The sequence below is a fragment of the Lynx canadensis genome, chromosome A2 (genome assembly GCF_007474595.2).
Source record: "Lynx canadensis isolate LIC74 chromosome A2, mLynCan4.pri.v2, whole genome shotgun sequence".
NCBI classification, from domain to species: Eukaryota; Metazoa; Chordata; class Mammalia; order Carnivora; family Felidae; genus Lynx; species Lynx canadensis.
This window is the reverse complement of record NC_044304.2, coordinates 46,082,526-46,101,922: the sequence shown is the minus strand read 5'-3', so window position 1 is coordinate 46,101,922 and position 19,397 is coordinate 46,082,526. Positions and strand designations below refer to the sequence as shown.

The 19,397-nt window shown below is 40.4% G+C and overlaps 1 protein-coding gene across 1 annotated transcript; it reads right to left on the bottom strand.

The window, feature by feature from the left end:
* Positions 1 to 5,726: 5,726 nt before the first annotated feature.
* On the bottom strand, positions 5,727 to 16,691 carry LOC115508501 (histone-lysine N-methyltransferase SETMAR). Its single transcript, XM_030307278.1, has 2 exons — positions 16,253 to 16,691; positions 5,727 to 6,864 (listed from the first exon to the last, which is right to left on the bottom strand). The coding sequence occupies exons 1-2, from the start codon at positions 16,367 to 16,369 to the stop codon at positions 6,079 to 6,081; spliced, it is 903 nt and encodes a 300-aa protein (XP_030163138.1). The 5' UTR covers positions 16,370 to 16,691; the 3' UTR covers positions 5,727 to 6,078.
* Between the last annotated feature and the right edge of the window lie 2,706 nt (positions 16,692 to 19,397).

Genomic DNA, 19,397 nt, shown 5'->3' with positions numbered 1-19,397 from the left:
TTGGACTTGATCCTAAAGATAATGTCAGATTCATGACACTAACATTTATTAGTTTGTTCACTCAACAGTGTCCAGTAAGTGCTAGACAGACAGCAGTGAGCAAAAATGGATCTGGTCCTAGTCCTCAAGGAGCTAACAGTCTAATGCAGGGCTAGACATAAACCAATCACACAAATGTCAAATTTGCACACACATACCAAATTAAAGTGTTCCAAAGACCTATGAAGTGTAGACACGATGCGTGGACCCTAAGTTGAGACCCTCTCTATTTTTTTTGTTTTTTGTTTTTTTCTAGTTGGACTATGAATGCTTTGAGAATAAAGATAACTTTTTGTCCCCATTTCTAGAATGTAGCATAGTAGGTACTCAGAAACATTTGCTGAATGAATTATGAGCTCAGAAACTCGACTTCGCACCACATAGCAGATGTTTGTGACCGAAAGAATGAATGAAATGAATGAATGAATGAATAATAAAATTGCTTAGCTGCCTAGATGGTTCAGCCAGAACTCCTTCCCTAGTGGTAGTCTTAACAAAGAAAGATAAGGACAAGGTGTCATATTTCTGAAGCTACACTGACTTCATTTTAAGAATTGCTAAGAGATTTCAAGTGATTATGTGCCCCTTTACCTGTGTTAAAATGCCTTTTCTTCCTGGAAGGATGATGATAGTATTAATTTATTTTTAAATACTCTTACTATGCAAAAATTAAAAAAAAAAAAAGTAGCTAAAATTGCTTTAAACCAGCCAGAATTTGGGAACAATTCTACAGGGTCAGTTAAGATAGTGAAAGGTTCTGGTGTCTGTTGAAGGTCAAGGATTAGTCTTTGAGCTGTTCTTAATTCCCACCCTTGAAAGAGCTTCGGATGTATAGCAATGAGTCTAGGATTGCAGGTGGGGTGGGAGGAAGTGAGGAAAGGGGAAGGAGGTTATTTTCATGAGTTGGGGAAGATAGGAGGAACAGATTGATAAAAAAGCCAACACCTCTAAAATAAACAGCAAATACAAATGCACTTTGTAAAACTCCTTGAGGGCAAATGGAAGCTCTGAGCAGATTCCATTATGTTCAAATACAGGTTAGGAGAAATAGGTCTCAAATTTGTTTGGAAGCACTTCTCTGTGTCCACTTACTATGCGTAAATGCTTTGAGGTGTTGGCAGTTTCAGAAAAGAAGACAGAAGTGGACAAGGGGTGGAGGTAGGGTAGAATGTGGGCTGGCCAGAGGGGGGCATGGTGAGCAGAGGCCATGGGACATATGGGGTTGTAATTAGTGGCATCAGCACTCTGTAATTGGCTTCCCTTATAAGCAGGGAGCATTGGGTGTGTCTGGACCAGAGAACTAACAAAGTTAGCAAAGCAGTACGCAGCAGGGATGGTTATACAGTAAATCAAGTAATTCGTATTTTCCCAGTTCAACCATGGGAATGTGGCATTGAGGACAACCTGGGAAGCTGGCGGAGGAAAATGAATGACAAGGAGACAGCAGGCTGATGAGAGTGGTGAATAGCCAGCTAGCAGCAAACAGAAACAGGAGAAGGAAGGAGCAAGAGAAAGGGAAATAAAACAGAATATATCGTTGGCTGTTTTGTTATTTTAGCCACCTTTAAATACGCAGCATAGGAAATGGAATGTAAGAAATCCCAGCAATAAATAAAAAAAAAATATCAGGATGAAGAAACTCCAGAGTATTCTACAAAGAAGGAAAGGGTAAGAATAATTTAAAGTAAAATATCTCGGGGCACCTGGGTGGCTCAGTCCGTTAAATCTCCCAACTCCTGCTCGGGTCATGATCTTGTGGTTCGTGAGTCCGAGCCCGCATAGGGCTTTGTGCTGACAGCTCAGAGCCTGGAGCCTGCTTCAGATTCTGTTTGTGTGTCTCTCTCCCTGCCCGTCCCCTACTTGTGCTCTGTCTCCCTCTCTCTCTCAAAAATAAATAAACAGTAAAAACAACAACAACAACAACAACAACAAAAAAGGTAAAATATCTCAGGGCGCCTGGGTGGCTCAGTCAGTTAAGCATCTGACTCTTGATTTTGGCTCAGGTCATGATCTCACAGTTCCTGAGATTGAGCCCTGCATCAGGCTCTGTGCTGACAGTTCAGAGCCTGCTTGGGATTCTCTCTCTCTTTCCCTTTCTCTCTGCCCCTTCCCGATTCATGTTGTCTCTGTCAAAATAAACTTAAAAAAAAATAAAGCAAAATTCCTCCCCCCCACCCCCACCCCTCTAATGCCCTCTGAAGGCAAAGGTAAGCAACTTGCTTCCTTAAGCTTCTTCCCAAAGGGAACACCAGTTGTTAAGGTGGGGGATGAGAGAGGGCATATGGTTTTTCAAAGAGGACCACAGAGAATTGAAGTGAGAGATGATGTGGAAAGGTAGGAAGGGGCCTTCTTGCCATGTTGAGAAGTTTGGGCTCCATCCTGAGTGTGATGAGAAGTCATGGGAAGGTTTAGAGGTGGGGAGAATGCACAGTAGGGATGGTGAGGCTGGAGGCCGAGAGGCTGTTGCAGGGAAGAAATGATGGAAACGTGGCACAAAATGATAAAACAGGTGAATAAAACAGGTTTTAGACACATCTGCAGGGGATTTGCAGGACTTCGTGGTTGAAGTGAGGAGGAGGAGGAAGAGGCACGGACAGCTTGTAGCTTTAGCCAATGAAGTGAAAAGTAATCCTATTAACTGAATAGGTGTATACACAAGAATAGAGATTTTTATTATCCTGGGGAAATCCCTAATAGTTTTAAAGCAAAAAGGAACTCCAACTTCAGATTTTGCCTATAATTTTAGCTACACTTAAATGGCCAAAGACAGGTGTCCTTTCACTTAAATGATTCACAGACCTCCTTTAGGAGTTTATTCTAATATTTTCATAACCTGTACCACCAAGACACTCCTACTGTTATATTGAATCTAAATGAATTTTGATGTAACCAAAGATGTCTATGGTAATATGCTATCTGTTCTATTCTGTATAGCAGTGTTAACACAGAAATAGGTCTGAAATGATATCAAAATTTATATAGTATGTTATAGCCTATATACATCCATTATTTTATGTGAGCCTTGCTAGGGAAGCTAGCTCATCCCTTCCTTATAAGTGTGAAGGCCAGACAGCTTGTGGGAGAGCTATAGGCAATACGTAGAAATAGTTAAGAGTTACAAACCAAGTTATCTTCCTACTTGGACAAAAATATCTTCATAATCACAAGAATGGAAAGCATGTATAAAGTCATTTTTTTATATGACTGAAAATAGGCAAAATATCAGATATGACTAAACTTAATTATCCTTGCTCATGCATGGGCACCCAACCGAACTGGCAATGTTTAGATGGATAATAAAATAATGACCTGAGTCATAAATTATTATATACTTATTTCAAAGACTCTATTTTTTCTTATTTTCTTTTTAGTAAAATCATAAACTGTGTTGTTATAAGCAAGATTTTCATATAGTTCGTGTTCTATTAACAATGATACTAAATGAGACTATCCTGGGGCACCTGGTGGCTCAGTCAGTTAAGCACCCTACTTCAGCTCAGGCCATGATCTTGCAGTTCATGGGTTTGAGCCCTGCGTTGGGCTCTGTGCTGATAGTTCACAGCCTGAAGCCTGCTTTGGATTCTGTGTCTCCCTCACTCTCTCTGCCCCTCCCCCACTAGTGTCTATCTCTCTCTCAAAATAATAAACACTAAATAAATAAATAAATAAGACCATCTTTCCTGAGTCAGTGTAGCTCTTTGATATATTTTTTTTTATTAATTTCAATTTGAGAAAGCTTCACTCTGCAAAGACAGATTTGAAAATAAACCATGGAATTTACTTATCCTGTTCAAACACTGTAATGGGATTGCATTTAATGAATTATTATTGCAGAAAATATTTTAATTTTAAAAAATAAACTATCACAACTATCAATTTTAACTGTTTCTTAAAAGTAATATAATGACAACCAAGTAGTGTGAAGTAATGTGCAGAACCAATATCAAACTTCTAGACTGCACATCTACAAGTTTAAAAGTAATACGAATTGTTTAATGTTGCCAAATGTGTGTCTCCATGTGCAAATGTAATGAATACAGTGCTAATGTGTGAGTATGCCTGCAACTACAAACAAACAGAAAGAGAAAGGAGAAAACTAGCATTCAACACTACAAGGGAACCACACTTTGTTATTTAAGAATTGCATTCATGCCATCTGAAAGGAAGGACCTGACAAGTTAATGGCTTCATTTATGTTCTTATCAAACCAAACACTTGTGTGCTTCAAAATCTCACTGTACTCTGAAGCAGTGGTCATCTCTGATAGTGGTAATGGCCACAATCACAGCATTAGGCACACTTGTGTCTGGTTTTAGGGCATAAGGTGACTGGAGAAGCATTTCTCTGGGACCTGAAGAGTTTTTTCTGAGAGCAATGTTCAGCATCATTGGTTATCAGCTTCCAAAGGAGAGGCATTCATGTCTTCTTCCCTTTTCTTATAACAGCTTAATGGAGGTATAAATCATATAACAGAAAACTCACCCCTTGAGAGTGTTTTTTAGTACATACATTTACCCTAAGAGCAACTCTGTACCTATTAGGAATCACTTCCTATACCTCCCTCCCCATCAGCCACTGGCAAATACTAATCTTCTTTATATCTCTATGGAATTGCCTATTCTGCATATTTCATTCAAACAGAATCATATAATATGTAGCCTTTTTGTATCTTGCTTCTTTCATTTAGCATAATATTTTCAAGGTTCATCCATGTTGTGGTGTATATCAATACTTTTTATTCCTTTTTATGGGTGAATTATGTTCCACAGTAAGGATACCACATTTTGTTTATTTATTCATCAGTCAATGGACATTTGGGGTGGGTCAACTTTTTGGCTATTATGAATAATGCCACCATGAATATTTGTGTACAAGCTTTTCTGTGAACATGTTTTTGTTTCTCTGGAGCTCATACCTAGGAATGGAGTTACTGGAACATGTGGTTGACTTTATATCTAATGTTTTAAGGAATTAACCCAAAGGCTTTACAAAATAGCTGTGCAGTTTTACACCTCCACCAGCAATATATGAAGGTTCCAATTTCTCCATGTCCTTGTTACCACTTGTGTCTTTTAAAATTTTTTTAATTTTTTAAGTCCAGTGTGGGGCTTGAACTCACAGCCGTGAGATCGAGTTCCTGAGCTGAGATCAAGAGTTGGGTGCTTAACCAACTGAGCCACCCAGGTGCCCCTGTGTCTTTTTTTGTTATAGCTATCCTAGTACTGAGTAATGGTGGTAAACCCTTTACAAGGTTTAACTCATTTGATCTTCCCAATATTGCTATATCCAGAAAAGGGAATTCAGATTTAGAGAGGTTCAGTAACTTGCTTAACACTAATACACTGAAAAGTGCCAAAGCTGAAATTAGAAATATGTTGCACAAATACTCTTTGAACACTCAGGAGAATGAAAACAATTTGGGCAAGTTTCACCTCCCCCCACCCTTTTAACAAGACCTTCCTGAGTTTAAAATCTTCTGTTCTATCCAAGTTAGTCTCCCGTTGATATCCTGAATCTACTCCTGCTTTATGCTTCAGAGCTAACTGGTACTGAGACATAATATTGAGAATAAGAGGGAGAAGGAAATAGTTCCAATTAAAGCAAAAATTTCCATTTAGCCACTGATAATTTGTAAATATAAATTTGGAATTTTAAAAAATCATTAAAAATCAATTTGAAAAGCCTAATTTTCCAAGTATGATCTTCATTACTCTTGGGCCAAAATTGTTTCCAAGGTACACATTTCCAGTTTCAACGAAGTCAGTGGAAATTGACTTCAAATTGAAGCCAATTTTTATGTTTTAATTCCATAAAGATATATGCTACCTTTTAACCTTCTAATTTACAGTAATTTATAATTATAAAATGTTTACATATTATTATATTAACAGTTACACAGAAGCATAGCTATTAATGTTTGTTCTCAAAAATAGAAGTGTCACCATTTTTAAAAACATGGTAATAAAGTAAATGCATTTAACTCAGTGTTTAGGAAAGACTTGGAATAGACTCTTTTGACTCTTAGGAATTTTTTCATTCCTAACTTATGTTTGACTTTCCTAAGGGGCAGTATAGTGAACTGTCATAAGGGAGGAAAGCAGCACACGACCTGGTGCCACAATAACAAGGTTTTCTTGTTTTCCCTTGATCTAGCCTTTCTTTGTCTTTGCTGTCCATTAAATTAAGAAATCTTCCCGAATAGTCATAAGAGAGTTCTTCTTCTGGCAAAATGTCTTTGGCTGCAAAAAGTGCCAACTTGGGTACCATTGAGTCAATTCGGACAGGAATCATCAACAGGTTTGGCTCACAAGAATGGTTAAGAAATCTTCCAATATTTCCTATAGAGGCAGGATCAACAAATGTTTCTATTACCTGCCCACTGTAAACATGTTCTCTGACGGCTATAATGTAATTTGGGTCCTGTATTGTTTGTAACTGAATTCTTCTCTGTACTTCAGAGTATCCCAAAACTTCTCCAGCATATTCACAGACAAACCGTCCTTTTGGTATAAATTCCAAGGTACGAAGTCCCCAGCCTTTTTTATCCGTCTTGAACACCTGGAGTTGGAACTGTAGACCTTGCTGGACCACTCTGTTCTTGCACTGGTCACTGCACTGGCACAGGATATTGCATTCAAAAACCGGGTTGGCACACTTGCCTTGGGATCCTGTATCTATAAGGCAGGAATTATCATCATAGTTCTCTGCATGACGGAGACAGGAGCAAGTACCAGGGAGGCAGGTTTTGAGACAAATGCATCCGGGAAAGGTTATTTGTGTGGGATCGATGTCTGTTCCAGGTCCAGCTATGTGGTCAGGAGTATACTGCAAAACCAGAAATGCTGTAAGTCAGCATGCCATGGCATGTATTTCATACACATTTCAAGCAGCTTTTGGATGAGACACTTCCTAATTCCAACATATATAAAAATAGGTTCAAACGAAACTAACAAAGAACAACAATCTGTTAAAATACTTTTTGAAAACATACCTCTTCAATTTAAAAAGATTAATTTTTACTTTTTTAAAGTTTATTTATTTTGAGAGAGAGAGAGAATTAGTGAGTGGGGGAGGGGCAGAAAGGGAGAGAGAGAATCTTGAGCAGGCTTGGCAATGTCAGTGCAGAGCCTGATGTGGGGCTTGAACCTGTGAACCGTGAGATTATGACCTGAGCTGAAGTCAAGAATTGGATGCTTCACTGACGGAGCCACCCAGGCACCCCAAGATTAATTTTTACATTTAAAACTCTGTGGTTTTATTTTAGGTATGGGGTAACAAAAGAAAAGAGAAGTTTTTCTCTCATCAGAAATTGGAAGATTGGTAACTCATTTTGTTTTCTTCTTTAATATCAGAAAAATCAGTGCTGAGTTTAGTTTTTGAATGCAGTTAAGAATTTTGCCCTTGGCTCTTGATCTTTTCACATTTATCTGACAATATAAATGTATGTATGTATTTTTCTTAAATGTTTGCTTATTTTGAGAGAGTGCGTGCATGTGTGCGCACACAAGCGGGGGGAGGGGCAGAGAGAGAGAGGGAGAGAGAGAAAATCCCATTTGGAGCTTCAACAAACCATGAGTTCATGACCTGAGCCAAAATCAAGATTCTGATGCTTAAATGACTGAGCCGCCCAGGCACCCCTGCATGTATGTATTTTATTGAGTCATCGCAGATGCTTTTTGGGGCTAAGAAAGTCATAAATGATAAATAACTTAATGAAAAGTGGACTGTGGAAGAAAGTCTTCCATTGATTTTTAAAGGAATTCTTAACTTGAAGATTACTTAAATTCCTAAATATTCTTTGATGTTCAAAAAAGACACTATTACTTCAGAGTTTTACTTGAGTCTTCACAATGTTAAAAGTAAGCAAAATTGGCCAAGAAATTGCAGACAGAATTCCAAAAATCATACTTGTTATATAGATATTAATAAATGTAGATGTATTACATACATGTGAAGAAATCCTGTTTTTATTAAATGGTAAAGAGATAATATGGAAAAGTTTCTTACATTACAGAAAAAGAAGAAAGTCTCAAGTCTAAAATCTCTGTGTGAAAACTGATCTCCGGTTATTTCCTCACTAGCATAATGAAGCATATTTCCAAACCTTAAAGATTAAAGTACATCTTATTACTTTTTTAATGTTTTTCTTTATTTTTGAGACAGAGAGAGACAGAGCATGAGCAGGGGAGGGGCAGAGACACACACGCGCGCGCGCGCACACACACACACACACACACACACACACACACACACACAGAATCCGAAGCAGGCTCCAGGCTCTGAGCTGTCAGCACAGAGCCCGACACAGGGCTTGATCTCATGAACCATGAGATCATGATCTGAGCTGAAGTCGGACGCTTAACTGACTGAGCCACGCTGGCGCCCCTAAAGTATCTCTTATAAGCCCAAATATTTCCTTATGTATAGAATAATTTTTCCTTAAATGGAAACTAATTCATTTATTTATACCTGCTGTTAGTGTTCTTGGACCCAATTTCAGTGTGGTGGTAGTGGTGGGGTTTTCCCACACCTCTAACAAGCAATGCATCGGACACCAGGTTGGTATACTATAATTCAACTCAGTTCTGACACTATCCAATAGCATCACATTCCACAGTCTAAGGAGTCAGTCCTAAGACTGCTTCCCACCACCTTCAGAAACCAGTCCCAAGCTCAAGTTGTCATATGTGCTTCTAACTGATGGGTTGTATACTGGAGGTTCCCATGACCCCTTCCTTGGACTTCAGACACCAGTCACAAATCCACGTTGTTACTGACCTTATGGCCAACAAGCTGTAAATCAGAAGTTCTCAAAATCCCCTCCTTGGGTTCGATTAATTTGCTAGAATTGCTCACAGAACTCAGAGAAAAAATTTACATAGCAGACACCAGTTTATTGTAAAAGGATACAACTCAGAACAGCCAGATGGAAGAGATAAATAGAGCAAGGTATGGGGAGAGGGAGAGGAGCTTCCATGCTGTCCGCAGGCATGCCACACTCGAAGCACCTTTGCTCCCAGCTCTCTGAACCCTGTTTTCTTGGGCTTTTATGGAGGCTTGATCACAGAGGCAAGATTTATTAAAACTGGCTACTGGCAAATGATTCAACCTCTAGCCCCTCTTGTAGCTGGAGGTTAGGGGTGAGGGTACTGAAAGTTCCAACTCTCAAATCACCTGGTTGGCTCCACTGGCAACCAGCTCTCACCTTCAGGTGCTTTCCAAAACTTGCCTCATTAACATAACAAAAGATACCTTTGGCTGCTCTCATCACTTAGTGAACAACAAGGGTTCTAGGAACTTGGTGCCAGAAATGGGGACAAAGATCACATATGTATTTCTTATCACAAAATCACAGCTGCACAGCTGCGTTGTTCCAAAAAGGATTTAATGAGACTTACAAAGATATAAGATAAATGAATACATAGGAAATGTAAGGTGAAGAACAGGAAGAGCTAGTTGAGAGAACTTAGGCACACAAAGTGTGCCTATCCAGAAGTAAACTGGATGTTTGGTTCTGAGCACAGCCACTTCCAAGAGGGAAATACGATATGACATATGGCTTACACTATCCATAAAGAACATTCTCACTGTTCAGAAGTACTGACTTTTTCCAGTATGGAAACTGGAGGGAAATTTCACCATTGTGTCTGTCTAAACCATTCTCTTCCAGAAAGCAGTTTCATGGGCTGTTTCTCATTCTGACTTTCAACAAAGGCTACTGGCATGCTGCCCATGCAGAGAGAGTAAGAACAGTACTGTGAGGGACCAGCTGCAGAGGCTTTAATTCAGGGATAGATTTTAAGAGTATCTAGAGGAATGTCTGAACGGCCTATCTCTCAGGACTAAGCTTTGGAGAAAGTATTAAACAACATGTACTTACATACCTTGTGGTGGAGCCTGGGTGGAGCTATGCAGTTAGGCTCAAAACCCTACATTTTAAAAAACGTTGAGCTGGGGTAAGGATTGACATCCTCTGTGTAAGATGAGGAGTATGAGTGGGAGCACCTGCGGGGGAAGGCCAACACTCTGCTTAAAAAGTGATTTGGGGGTGGAGAGTGGAAATAGCTTCTCTTGTTTGTGTCATTTCTTACAGCTTTAGCTTAGTAGAGATGTCCTAAAGGGATAAAGAATGGCTTAGAAAAAGATGCCCTATCAGTCAAATTCAATGGCTGCTGTTTTATACAGAATCTACTTCCAGCTTTTGAAAGAGTCAAGGTTGAAACATAAATGGTTATGAGACATTTTAAAAAAGTACTTGCAAAATGAAGATTTTACTGTTTCTCTGTTAAACTTCTCATGAAGAATTCTATTAAATTAATTTCTTCTTAAAAGTGCACATATTTTTAAAGTACCATATAAATCACTAAAGTCTAAAGTGATTTTTTTTTGGATACAGATAATTCCTTTTAAAATCAAGTCTGACTTATTGCCGTTTTCTAACCAGAAGAGCATATTATTCTTTGTTGAATTTATTTGGGTGTGGTGAGGTTTGGAAAAATACATTTATTTGCTTATTTTTATTTACATATTTAAAAAAATATATTGGAGAATCTAGTGATACAGTTTTTGTTTTTTTTTTTTAAATTCTGGAATTTAAACTTGATGCACAATCTAAGGTCTTTTAGAGATAGATTATAAATAATTCCAAATGAGCTGCAGACACCTTCCAAAAGATAATAGAGACCTCTGGATAAACTTCTTGTTTGAAGAGAATATTTGTTTTCCCTTATGGATGTAATCCTTAACCCTGATACCAATGCTTAACACAAATCATTTTATCTCCATATATTTCCATTTTCTCTTCCATAAACAGTCAGTAAAATACCACTCCAGGAAGATGATTCACCTGACTTAGAAAAATGGCTAAAGAATAATCTTTTGAAAACCATTTCTAATTTAACACGATTTACAGGTATCTAACTACATATTGAAAAATTGTTTTCAGAAATAATCTGATGTCACTGACCTGATATTCTATTCAAATATTATGTTATGCAAATTGTTAACTCTTGAGAATCTGAAAGCTAATGTTAAGTGCATCATAAATGGGGAGTCAGTTGACCTGAGTTTAAAGGCTCCCAATTTGTAGCTCTTTCCATAGTCTGTCCTCTACTTCCTGGAACAAAGCCCAGGACCAAACTGATTCAGAAAAAAGGGTGTTACTCTGAGGATTTTTGTGCTTACCTTCAACCAAGGAGAGATCAAAGCTTGAGGAATGAGACCACAGAGGACATGTTTTTACTCATCCAGCATCTGTTCCTTTTCTTCTGATAACAGCACCTTGACTTCTCAGGGAAACCTTCCCACTACTGTCTCAGTGGTTAGGATGGGGGATACTTGGTTAATCAGGTCATCATTTGTTCCTCTCAACAGTGTTTGGTTGGATCTGCTCGGTACTTAAGCCAGATCAATGAAAAATAATTCTTGGGGTGCCAGGGTGACTCAGTCAGTTGAGTGTCCAACTTCGGCTCAGGTCATGATCTCACGGTTCATGGGATTGAGCCTTACATTGGGCTCTGTGCTGTCAGTGCAGAGCGGGCTTTGGATCCTCTACCCCCTCTCTCTCTGCCCCTCCCCCACTCATGCTCACTCTCTCAAATAAACATAAAGAAAAAAAGATTCTGGGATTTCTGCTTAAACAATCAGCAAGAGACATTCTCATTCTACCTGTTCACCTGGAAATCTCAAATTCTACTGCATACGTAAGACCTACTGAATGTGTAGCCAACCAGTGGAAAGAGGAGCAGGTGTGCAAAGGGTGGAGGTGGTAGAAAGAAATACCTGATGACATCGTTAGAGTTCTTATATCTGGACATGCCTATAATTACCACTCTTGGACTTTGCTGTTATGAGGCAATTCCTTCCTTTTTATGCTTGAGTTAGTTTATATTGTATTTTTATTTCTCGCAAATGACTCTTTTTTCTTTTTTATAATTTATTTATTTATTTTGAGAGAAGAGAGTGAGTGAGCAGAGGAGGGGCAGACAGAGAGAGACAGAGAGAGAATCCCAAGCAGGCTCCGTGCTGTCAGTGTGGAGCCCGATGCAGGGTTTGATCCTATGAACTGTGAGATCATGACCTGCGCTGAAATCAAGAGTCAGACACTGAACCACATAGGTGCCCCACAGACAAATGACTCTTTATTGATATACTCATGGTGGAAGCTGACAATGGTTCCAGGAGATGGCTGAAAAATTTAGTCAAAGATATAAATGGTAATGAGAATTCAGGTCTCCAGTTAGGAGATGAGGCTAAGGCAAAATGTGCAGGAGGCCAGAGATGCCTGTGACAGGCAATGGTGAGCTTTTTTTTTAAATTTTTACTTATTTTGAGAGAAAGCATGAGCTGGGGGAGGGACAGAGAGATAGGAGAGAGAGAATCCCAAGCAGGCTCTGCACTGTCAGTCCAGAGCCGTACACAGGGCTCAATCCCACAGATTATGAGATCGTGACCTGAGCAGAAATCAAGAGTTGGATGCTTAACCAACTGAGCCACCCAGGCTCCCCAGTGGAGAACTTCTTAATGTAGAGCATGGAATGTCCTAAAGGAGACACGTACAGAACATAGACACATATACAATCGTCTTGTTAGCATTGTGACTTAGGGCAAGCTTCAGGGAAGCACCTATAAAACAAGAATAATACCTGTACCTGCCCCCCACCCCAGGTATTACTAAATTTAAATAACTAACACCATACTCAGTGCCAGGCCCTTTATATCTTTAGAATAGTAGCTTCCTTCAATGCTTCTAGATGTTATTTCTAGGTTTTATATTTAAAACATCATATATTTCTGGCACATTACTTAATCTAAGTATTTCCTTTCTGTCTATCTCAAAGGTGGCTGTGAAGGAAAATAAAGTCAAAGAATCCATGTACAAAGCTTACTCTAGTGGCTGGCACATAAGTGTTCAATATGAATTATGTAGGCTATCTAGTAGGGTGGTGGAAACAACAGATTCTGAAGTTAAATTTTCCAGGTTCAAACATAGTCAAACCAAAATTATCTCTAGGAGACCATGTGACTATATTCCTATCTTCCATTACTTATTCATCTTGAAAGGGAGGAAACTAAGAATTGACCCAGCACACACATCTTTCATTCATCCACAAATATTGCCTTATTGCCCATTATGTTCACGTGCCAGGATTTAGAAAGAACCAGTCAGAAAAATACAAAAAGGACACAAAGAATGGGATTTTTATCATTTCTTTGTATTGTAATAACATAAATTTTACTTTTTCTTGGTATGTATCAAAATGCAAACATTGATCATGCAAGAGTTGGGAATAAATGCAAAATGACAAAGGCAAAATCATGTAGCAGAAACCAGATCCTTGAAGAACTGGGTGGAGATTTCAAGTTTTTTGACACAAAACTTAAAACTTTTTTATAAACCATCATCACTCAAGAAGCCCAGGAGACATCATGTTGAAAAGCAAATACACCTCCTTGGCTAGTCTCAAACGCAATCTCTCTTTTTCTGAACTAGACCTGCACTTATTAAAAGCATGAACTTTGGGATTTAAATGGCATGGCCTGTAGGGGTCTCCAGTTCTACTACAAGTGTAAGTCTTGTTTTTCTAACAAATATATGTCTCAAAGAAATGGTGCTGTGATTTGGGGTATGACACGGTAATGGGGGATGAGTTACTTTTCAGAGCGCTAGGCACAGGGCAGCTGGCTTAGGAAATATTTTTTGGCTGCTTGACTGCACTTCTTGATAACTTCTGATCAGAAGTCTGACTTTTCTAAGTCACATTCTATATCAAAGCCCCAGAAACTTAACTATGACACTGCATAATATTTTGGGCTTAAAACCTAGGCCTTGATTCTGAATTTTAAGGAAGTACTGTGAAAATCTTCATTCCTTTTTTGGTTGTGTTGAAACACCAGCTACATGAATCTTTGTACTTGGCCTCTACCCCATGAGTTTGTTTTTGCTTCAAGCAGCTATTAAGAGCGTGTGAGCCAGATAATTCTTGTCAAGGCCAAGCTGAAATCTTAATGTTTCAGAAACCTGAAAGCTGGTTTCAGAAACCTGAAAAAAAGGCTAGATTCAACACTCAGTTGAAGAAAATCAATTAGTTTACTTTCTGTTTGGCTTTCAACACAGATGGCATTATGATAGGCTTGTTTCCAGTATGAACATGTGAATGTTCTTTTTGCCTTTTCACACAGTACTCAAAGGCAAACTAGACACAAAGTTATTTTTAACTTGAGTTTTTCATGCCTTAATTCCTATGTGTGTACATGCCTGTGAAGGCAGGGTTTGGGGTAAGCAAGCTGTTTTGACCTTTCATAAGACTTGTTTTGTGCTCTATGAATATATGAAAGCAAACTAGTTAAAGGCACTTCAGGCTTGTCATAAATATGTTTCAAGCATGTTTTATCTTCTTGGTAAGACTATAAGCTCCTTGAGGAAGGATCTTAGTAATCCTGACTCTATCCAGAGCTATGCATATAGGCTGGCAGCTAGAATACTGTGGGATTGAGTCTTGGTCTCCAGATTTTCACTTATGCCCATTAACTGTAGGTGTAAGTATCAGTCATAAGGCTTCCTTTCTCCTCCCTCTACCCTCTCCTCCTGACCCCCATAGCAAATGAATGCTTTCTATATGGTCTTGTAAGCTCAAAAGAAAAGTTGTCACCATTTTATCTTCTATGTCTAGCTTAACGCCTAGCACATTATACACAATCAATTATTTGCTGAATAAAGAAAACATTTGTCAGGATTTTGGACCACATATTCGGCAATGTTTGGTACTGAATAAGCTTTTAGGGATTACAGTTGAATCCCTAAAGTGTTTGGTCCTAGCCAACTATATTATTAACCATAAACTGCCGGAGGTAGTTTGAGGAAAAATAACCTTTTCTGACATTAATATCCTGCCCACTCTGAAAATTGCTATTGAATCTACTGTTTTATTTGAGCTTCACAACAACCCTAGGAAGGAGAGGCACACGGGGCTCAATTCTGACAATGTACATGACAAGGGTTATACATTTTTAATTATTTTCATTTACAGATGAAGAAGCTCAGGCTCCAAGAAATAGCTAAGATGGCCAAGCCCTGAACTCACCCTCTCCTACTTCCAAGTCCAGCGCTCCTTTCACCCCATCATTGTTTTTTAGTCATATTATTTAGACAACAAGCAGTCCAAAGTCACAGGAGTGGGAAAGTTATTTCAGGAAAGGTTTTGATGTGGTAACAGTGCAGAACATTTCCTGAGTTCTTTTAGCAAACCAGAAGTGCATTTTACTTGTAATTCTCAAAGCAATCCGGGAGAGGCACTATTATTTTAATCGTACACGGGAGGATTCCAAGGCTTAGCTGAGGCTAGTTTATATTTGCAAAAGACCTCAGACCACGAGGGAGACTCAGCAAAGTCTCATCCTAGGGACTAGGACCTAAGTTTGTAACCCTACCACTAGGCTGAGGGCCGTTAATACGGCCCATGCCTTATCTTACATATGAGACACCTGACACCAAAGAGGTAAATGATTTGCCCCGATCCCTCAATGAGTTCTGGGGGCAGAACCAGGGGGAAAAAAGGCCAGTTTCTCAGGGCTGTTTCCAAGGGACCACACGAAACGCTTGGCTTTGCCCTTCAGGGAACTGCCAGTCTACGGGCAGAAAAGAGGAATATTCTTGTTGTTAAGGTCATTACGGAGGGTTCATAGAAAAAGACTAAAACCGGGGTGCCTGTGTGGCTCAGTCGGTGGAGCGCCAACCTCGCTTCAGGTCATGATCTCACAGTTCGTAAGTTGGAGCACTAGGTCGGGTTCTGCCCTGACAGCTCAGATGGATTCGGTGTCTCCCTCTCTACCCCTCCCCCGCTCATGCTCTGTCTCTCTCTCTCTCCCTGAAAAATAAACATTAAAAAAAATAAAAATAAATAAATAAAAAAGATAAAGACGAAAACCTGAGCATGTAAGAGCTATTCCTGCGCGAAACAGCTCTGCGATGGGGTAAGAAAGAACGGCGAGAAGTACGGGTACAACTTGCGGTATGAGCGCCACAGAACTTCGGCCTGGTGGGGAAGCAACGCACTTGGTCCTTGGGGCTATTCAGCTCCGCCCCCCACCTGGACCTGCGCCAGCTCCACCCGGGTGGCTGAGCCCTCAGTGCCCGTGGCGTGCAAACTTCCCCGGAGAGCTGGGCGCCGGCACCCACCAGCCCCACTCTCTGCGGCCGAGCCCCGCCCCCTACCTGGAAAGGCTCTGGCTCCGCCCCCGGGGGCCACGCGCTCACGGGCACGTTCTCCAGGCCGCGCGCAATATCCAGGCGCTCCGTCGGTCTCTCAGGCCCCTCCTTAGACGTTGCCATTCCCGCAAGACTCTCTTTCTACTCTCCCGCGGACATTTCCTGTCGTCTCGAGGCGCTGGCCACCTAGATGACTTTGAGCCTTGCAGAGGATGCTGGGAATCACGGGTCGTGCGCCTCCGCTGCCTTTTGGGAGTCGTAGTTTTTCTCTCTCCTTTCACAAGTGGCCTGTGAGGGCGTCTTCTCAGCTTTCCTCTACGTTTTGGTGTGGCTCGCTCTCTTTTGAGCCAGATGCACAACACATAATACAAAGCTTTGTAAGGTACGGACATAGCTTTGGAACCATAAAATGAAGTGCTTTAATTTTTCCTGTGAGCCTCAGGGAGGGTTGGAGGTGAAGTCATTTGTGTAGGTTTCTGAGGGCTGGGAAGATTGGGGAAGTGGGGGGAGGAGCGCGCTCTAAGCTGAGTGGGGAGTTGCACACCAGGGTTTTTCAGGTTCTGGAACTTGCGTGGAAGTTGGGTGACGTGTGAAGGGGTTTGCTCTCAGGCGGCAGAATAGCCTTTAGGGCGTCGTAAGGCATGTGTGGGAACGCCCTGATTGCGGTATCTGTTTCCCATCAGCTTCCCGTTTCCTAGAAAAAACTCTGCCTCAACAAAGGATTCTGATAAAAACTCGAAATTGCTGAATCCAGTGGGATATTTCCCAAGTTGTCTGACCTGATTGTCCTGTCGCATCTACTTGAAACCCCGTCTCATTGCAGCTTCTGTGGCACCTGCCCTGGATGGGCTGCCCTCTGGCTGACTGTCCTTTCCCGCCTGATTCTGAAATATTGGTGGGTGTCCCTCAGGTTTCTGCCTCTGCTCCTTCTCCCTTGCCTTGTCTGGGCTTCCTCAGTAATAGCATTTCCCCACATAGCTTCAAATACTGTTATAAAGTATTAGGTATTCTCTCTCCAGCTCAGACGTGGATATCTGCTTCGCTCTGGTTGTGGATAGCCGATTATTGAACATAAAAAAAAAAAATTATGTTTTTTTATTCTAGAGAGAAAGACAGACAGAGCGTGAGCGGGGGAGGGCCAGAGAGAGAGAGAGAGAGAGAGAGAGGGAGAGAGAGAGAGTCTGAAGCAGGCTCCAGGCTCTGAGCTGTCAGCAGAGTGGATCGCAGGGCCCCAACTCTCGAACCTGGAGATCATGACCTGAGCCCAAGTCAGACGCTTAACTAGCTGAGCCACCCAGGTGCCCCTGATTATTGAACATTTTTCCTGTCTTACAGACACCACAAGTTCATATGGACCTTAGGTGACTAATTCTTCTGCAAATCTTCCTTTTCTCTTTTAAAATAAATCGGGACAGTAATTTGTCCATGATTGCCAGAGTTACTAAAGCAACAAACCAAGGCATTTCCCTGTATTTCTTCCTCGCTTTAGACCTCCATAGCTAGGAGCTTCCTGGCCAAATCTTGTTGATTCTACTTTTGTAATTTTTCACATTTTCATTTCTATTTAGTCTCAGGTTGTGGTTTCTTCCTTTGACTCTTGAAATTCTTTTCTTCGAGTCTAACATTCTCCCAAATCACCCCTACTTTATTATACTTTGTTTAAAATCTCTACTTAAAACAGACACATAGACCAGTGGAATAGAATAAAGAACCCAGAATTGGACCCTCAAATGTATGGCCAACTAATCTTTGACAAAGCAGGAAAGTGTATCCAAGAAAAAAGTCTCTTCAGCAAACGTTGCTAGAAGAACTGGACAGCAACATACAGAGGAATGGGTGGACCACTTTTTTACACCATACACAAAAATAAACTCAAAATTACGAAAGACCTAAATGTGAGGCAGGAAACTATCAAAACCCTAGAGGAGAACGTAGGCAACAGCCTCTCTGACCTCAGCCGCAGCAACTTTTTCCTGGACACATCTCTGAAGGCAAGGGAAATAAAAGCAAAAATGAACTATTGGGACCTCATCAAGATAAAAAAAACTTCTGCACAGCTAAGGAAACCTTCAGCAAAACTAAAAAGCAACCGATGGAATGGGAGAAGATATTTGCAAATGACATATTGGATAAAGGGTTAGTATCCAAAATCTGTAAAGAACTCACCAAACTCCACACCGAAAAACAAATAATCCAGTGAAGAAATGGAAAAAAGCCATGAATAGAAGCTTTTCCAAAGAAGACATCCAGATAGCCAATAGACACATGAAAAGATGCTCAACATCGCTCATCATCAGGGAAATACAAATCAAAACCACATTGAAAACCACCTCACATTGGTCAGAGTGGCTAAAATTAACAAGTCAGGAAGCAACAGATATGGAGGTGAGGATGTCGAGAAACGGGAACCCTCTTGCACTGCTGGTGGGAATGCAAACTGGTACAGCTGCTCTGGAAAACAGTGTGGAGGGTCCTCAAAAAATTAAAAATAGAATTACCCTATGACCCAGCAATAGCACTCCTGGGAATTTATCCAAAGGATACAGGAGTGCTGATTCATAAGGGCACATGTATCTCAATGTTTATAGCAGCACTATCAACAATAGCCAAATTATGGAAAGAGCCCAAATGTTCATCAACTGATGAATGGATAAAGATGTGGTTTGTATATACAATGGAATACTGCGTGGCAATGAGAAAGAATGAAATCTTGCCATTTGCAACAATGTGGATGGAACTGGAGAGTATTATGCAAAGTGAAATAAGCCAGTCAGAGAAAGACAGATATGTTTTCACTTATATGTAGAATTTGAGAAACTTAACAGAAGACCATGGCAGGAGGGAAGGGGAAAAATAGTTTCAAACAGAGAGGGAGGCAAACCATAAGAGACTTTTAAGTACAGAGAACAAACAGGGTTGATGGTGGGAGGGCAGTGGAGAAGGGAAAATAGGTGATGGGCCTTGAGGAAGGCACTTGTTGGGATGAGCACTGGGTGTTGTAATTGAGCGATGAATCATGGGAATCTACTTCCAAAGCCAAGCACACACTGTATACACTGTATGTTAGCCAACTTGACAATAAATTATATTAAAAAATAATAATTAAAATCCCGTGTTTGTTCCATGTTTCTCTCAGAGTCCACCTTCTGTA

Coding starts and splice junctions, on each gene's coding strand:
- LOC115508501 (XM_030307278.1), bottom strand. CDS start 16,369: ATGGCAACGTCTAAGGAGGGGCCTGAGAGACCGACGGAGCGCCTGGAT. Junction 6,865..16,252: donor CGGAGCCAGAGCCTTTCCAG/GTAGGGGGCGGG, acceptor CTGGTTTTGCAG/TATACTCCTGACCACATAGC.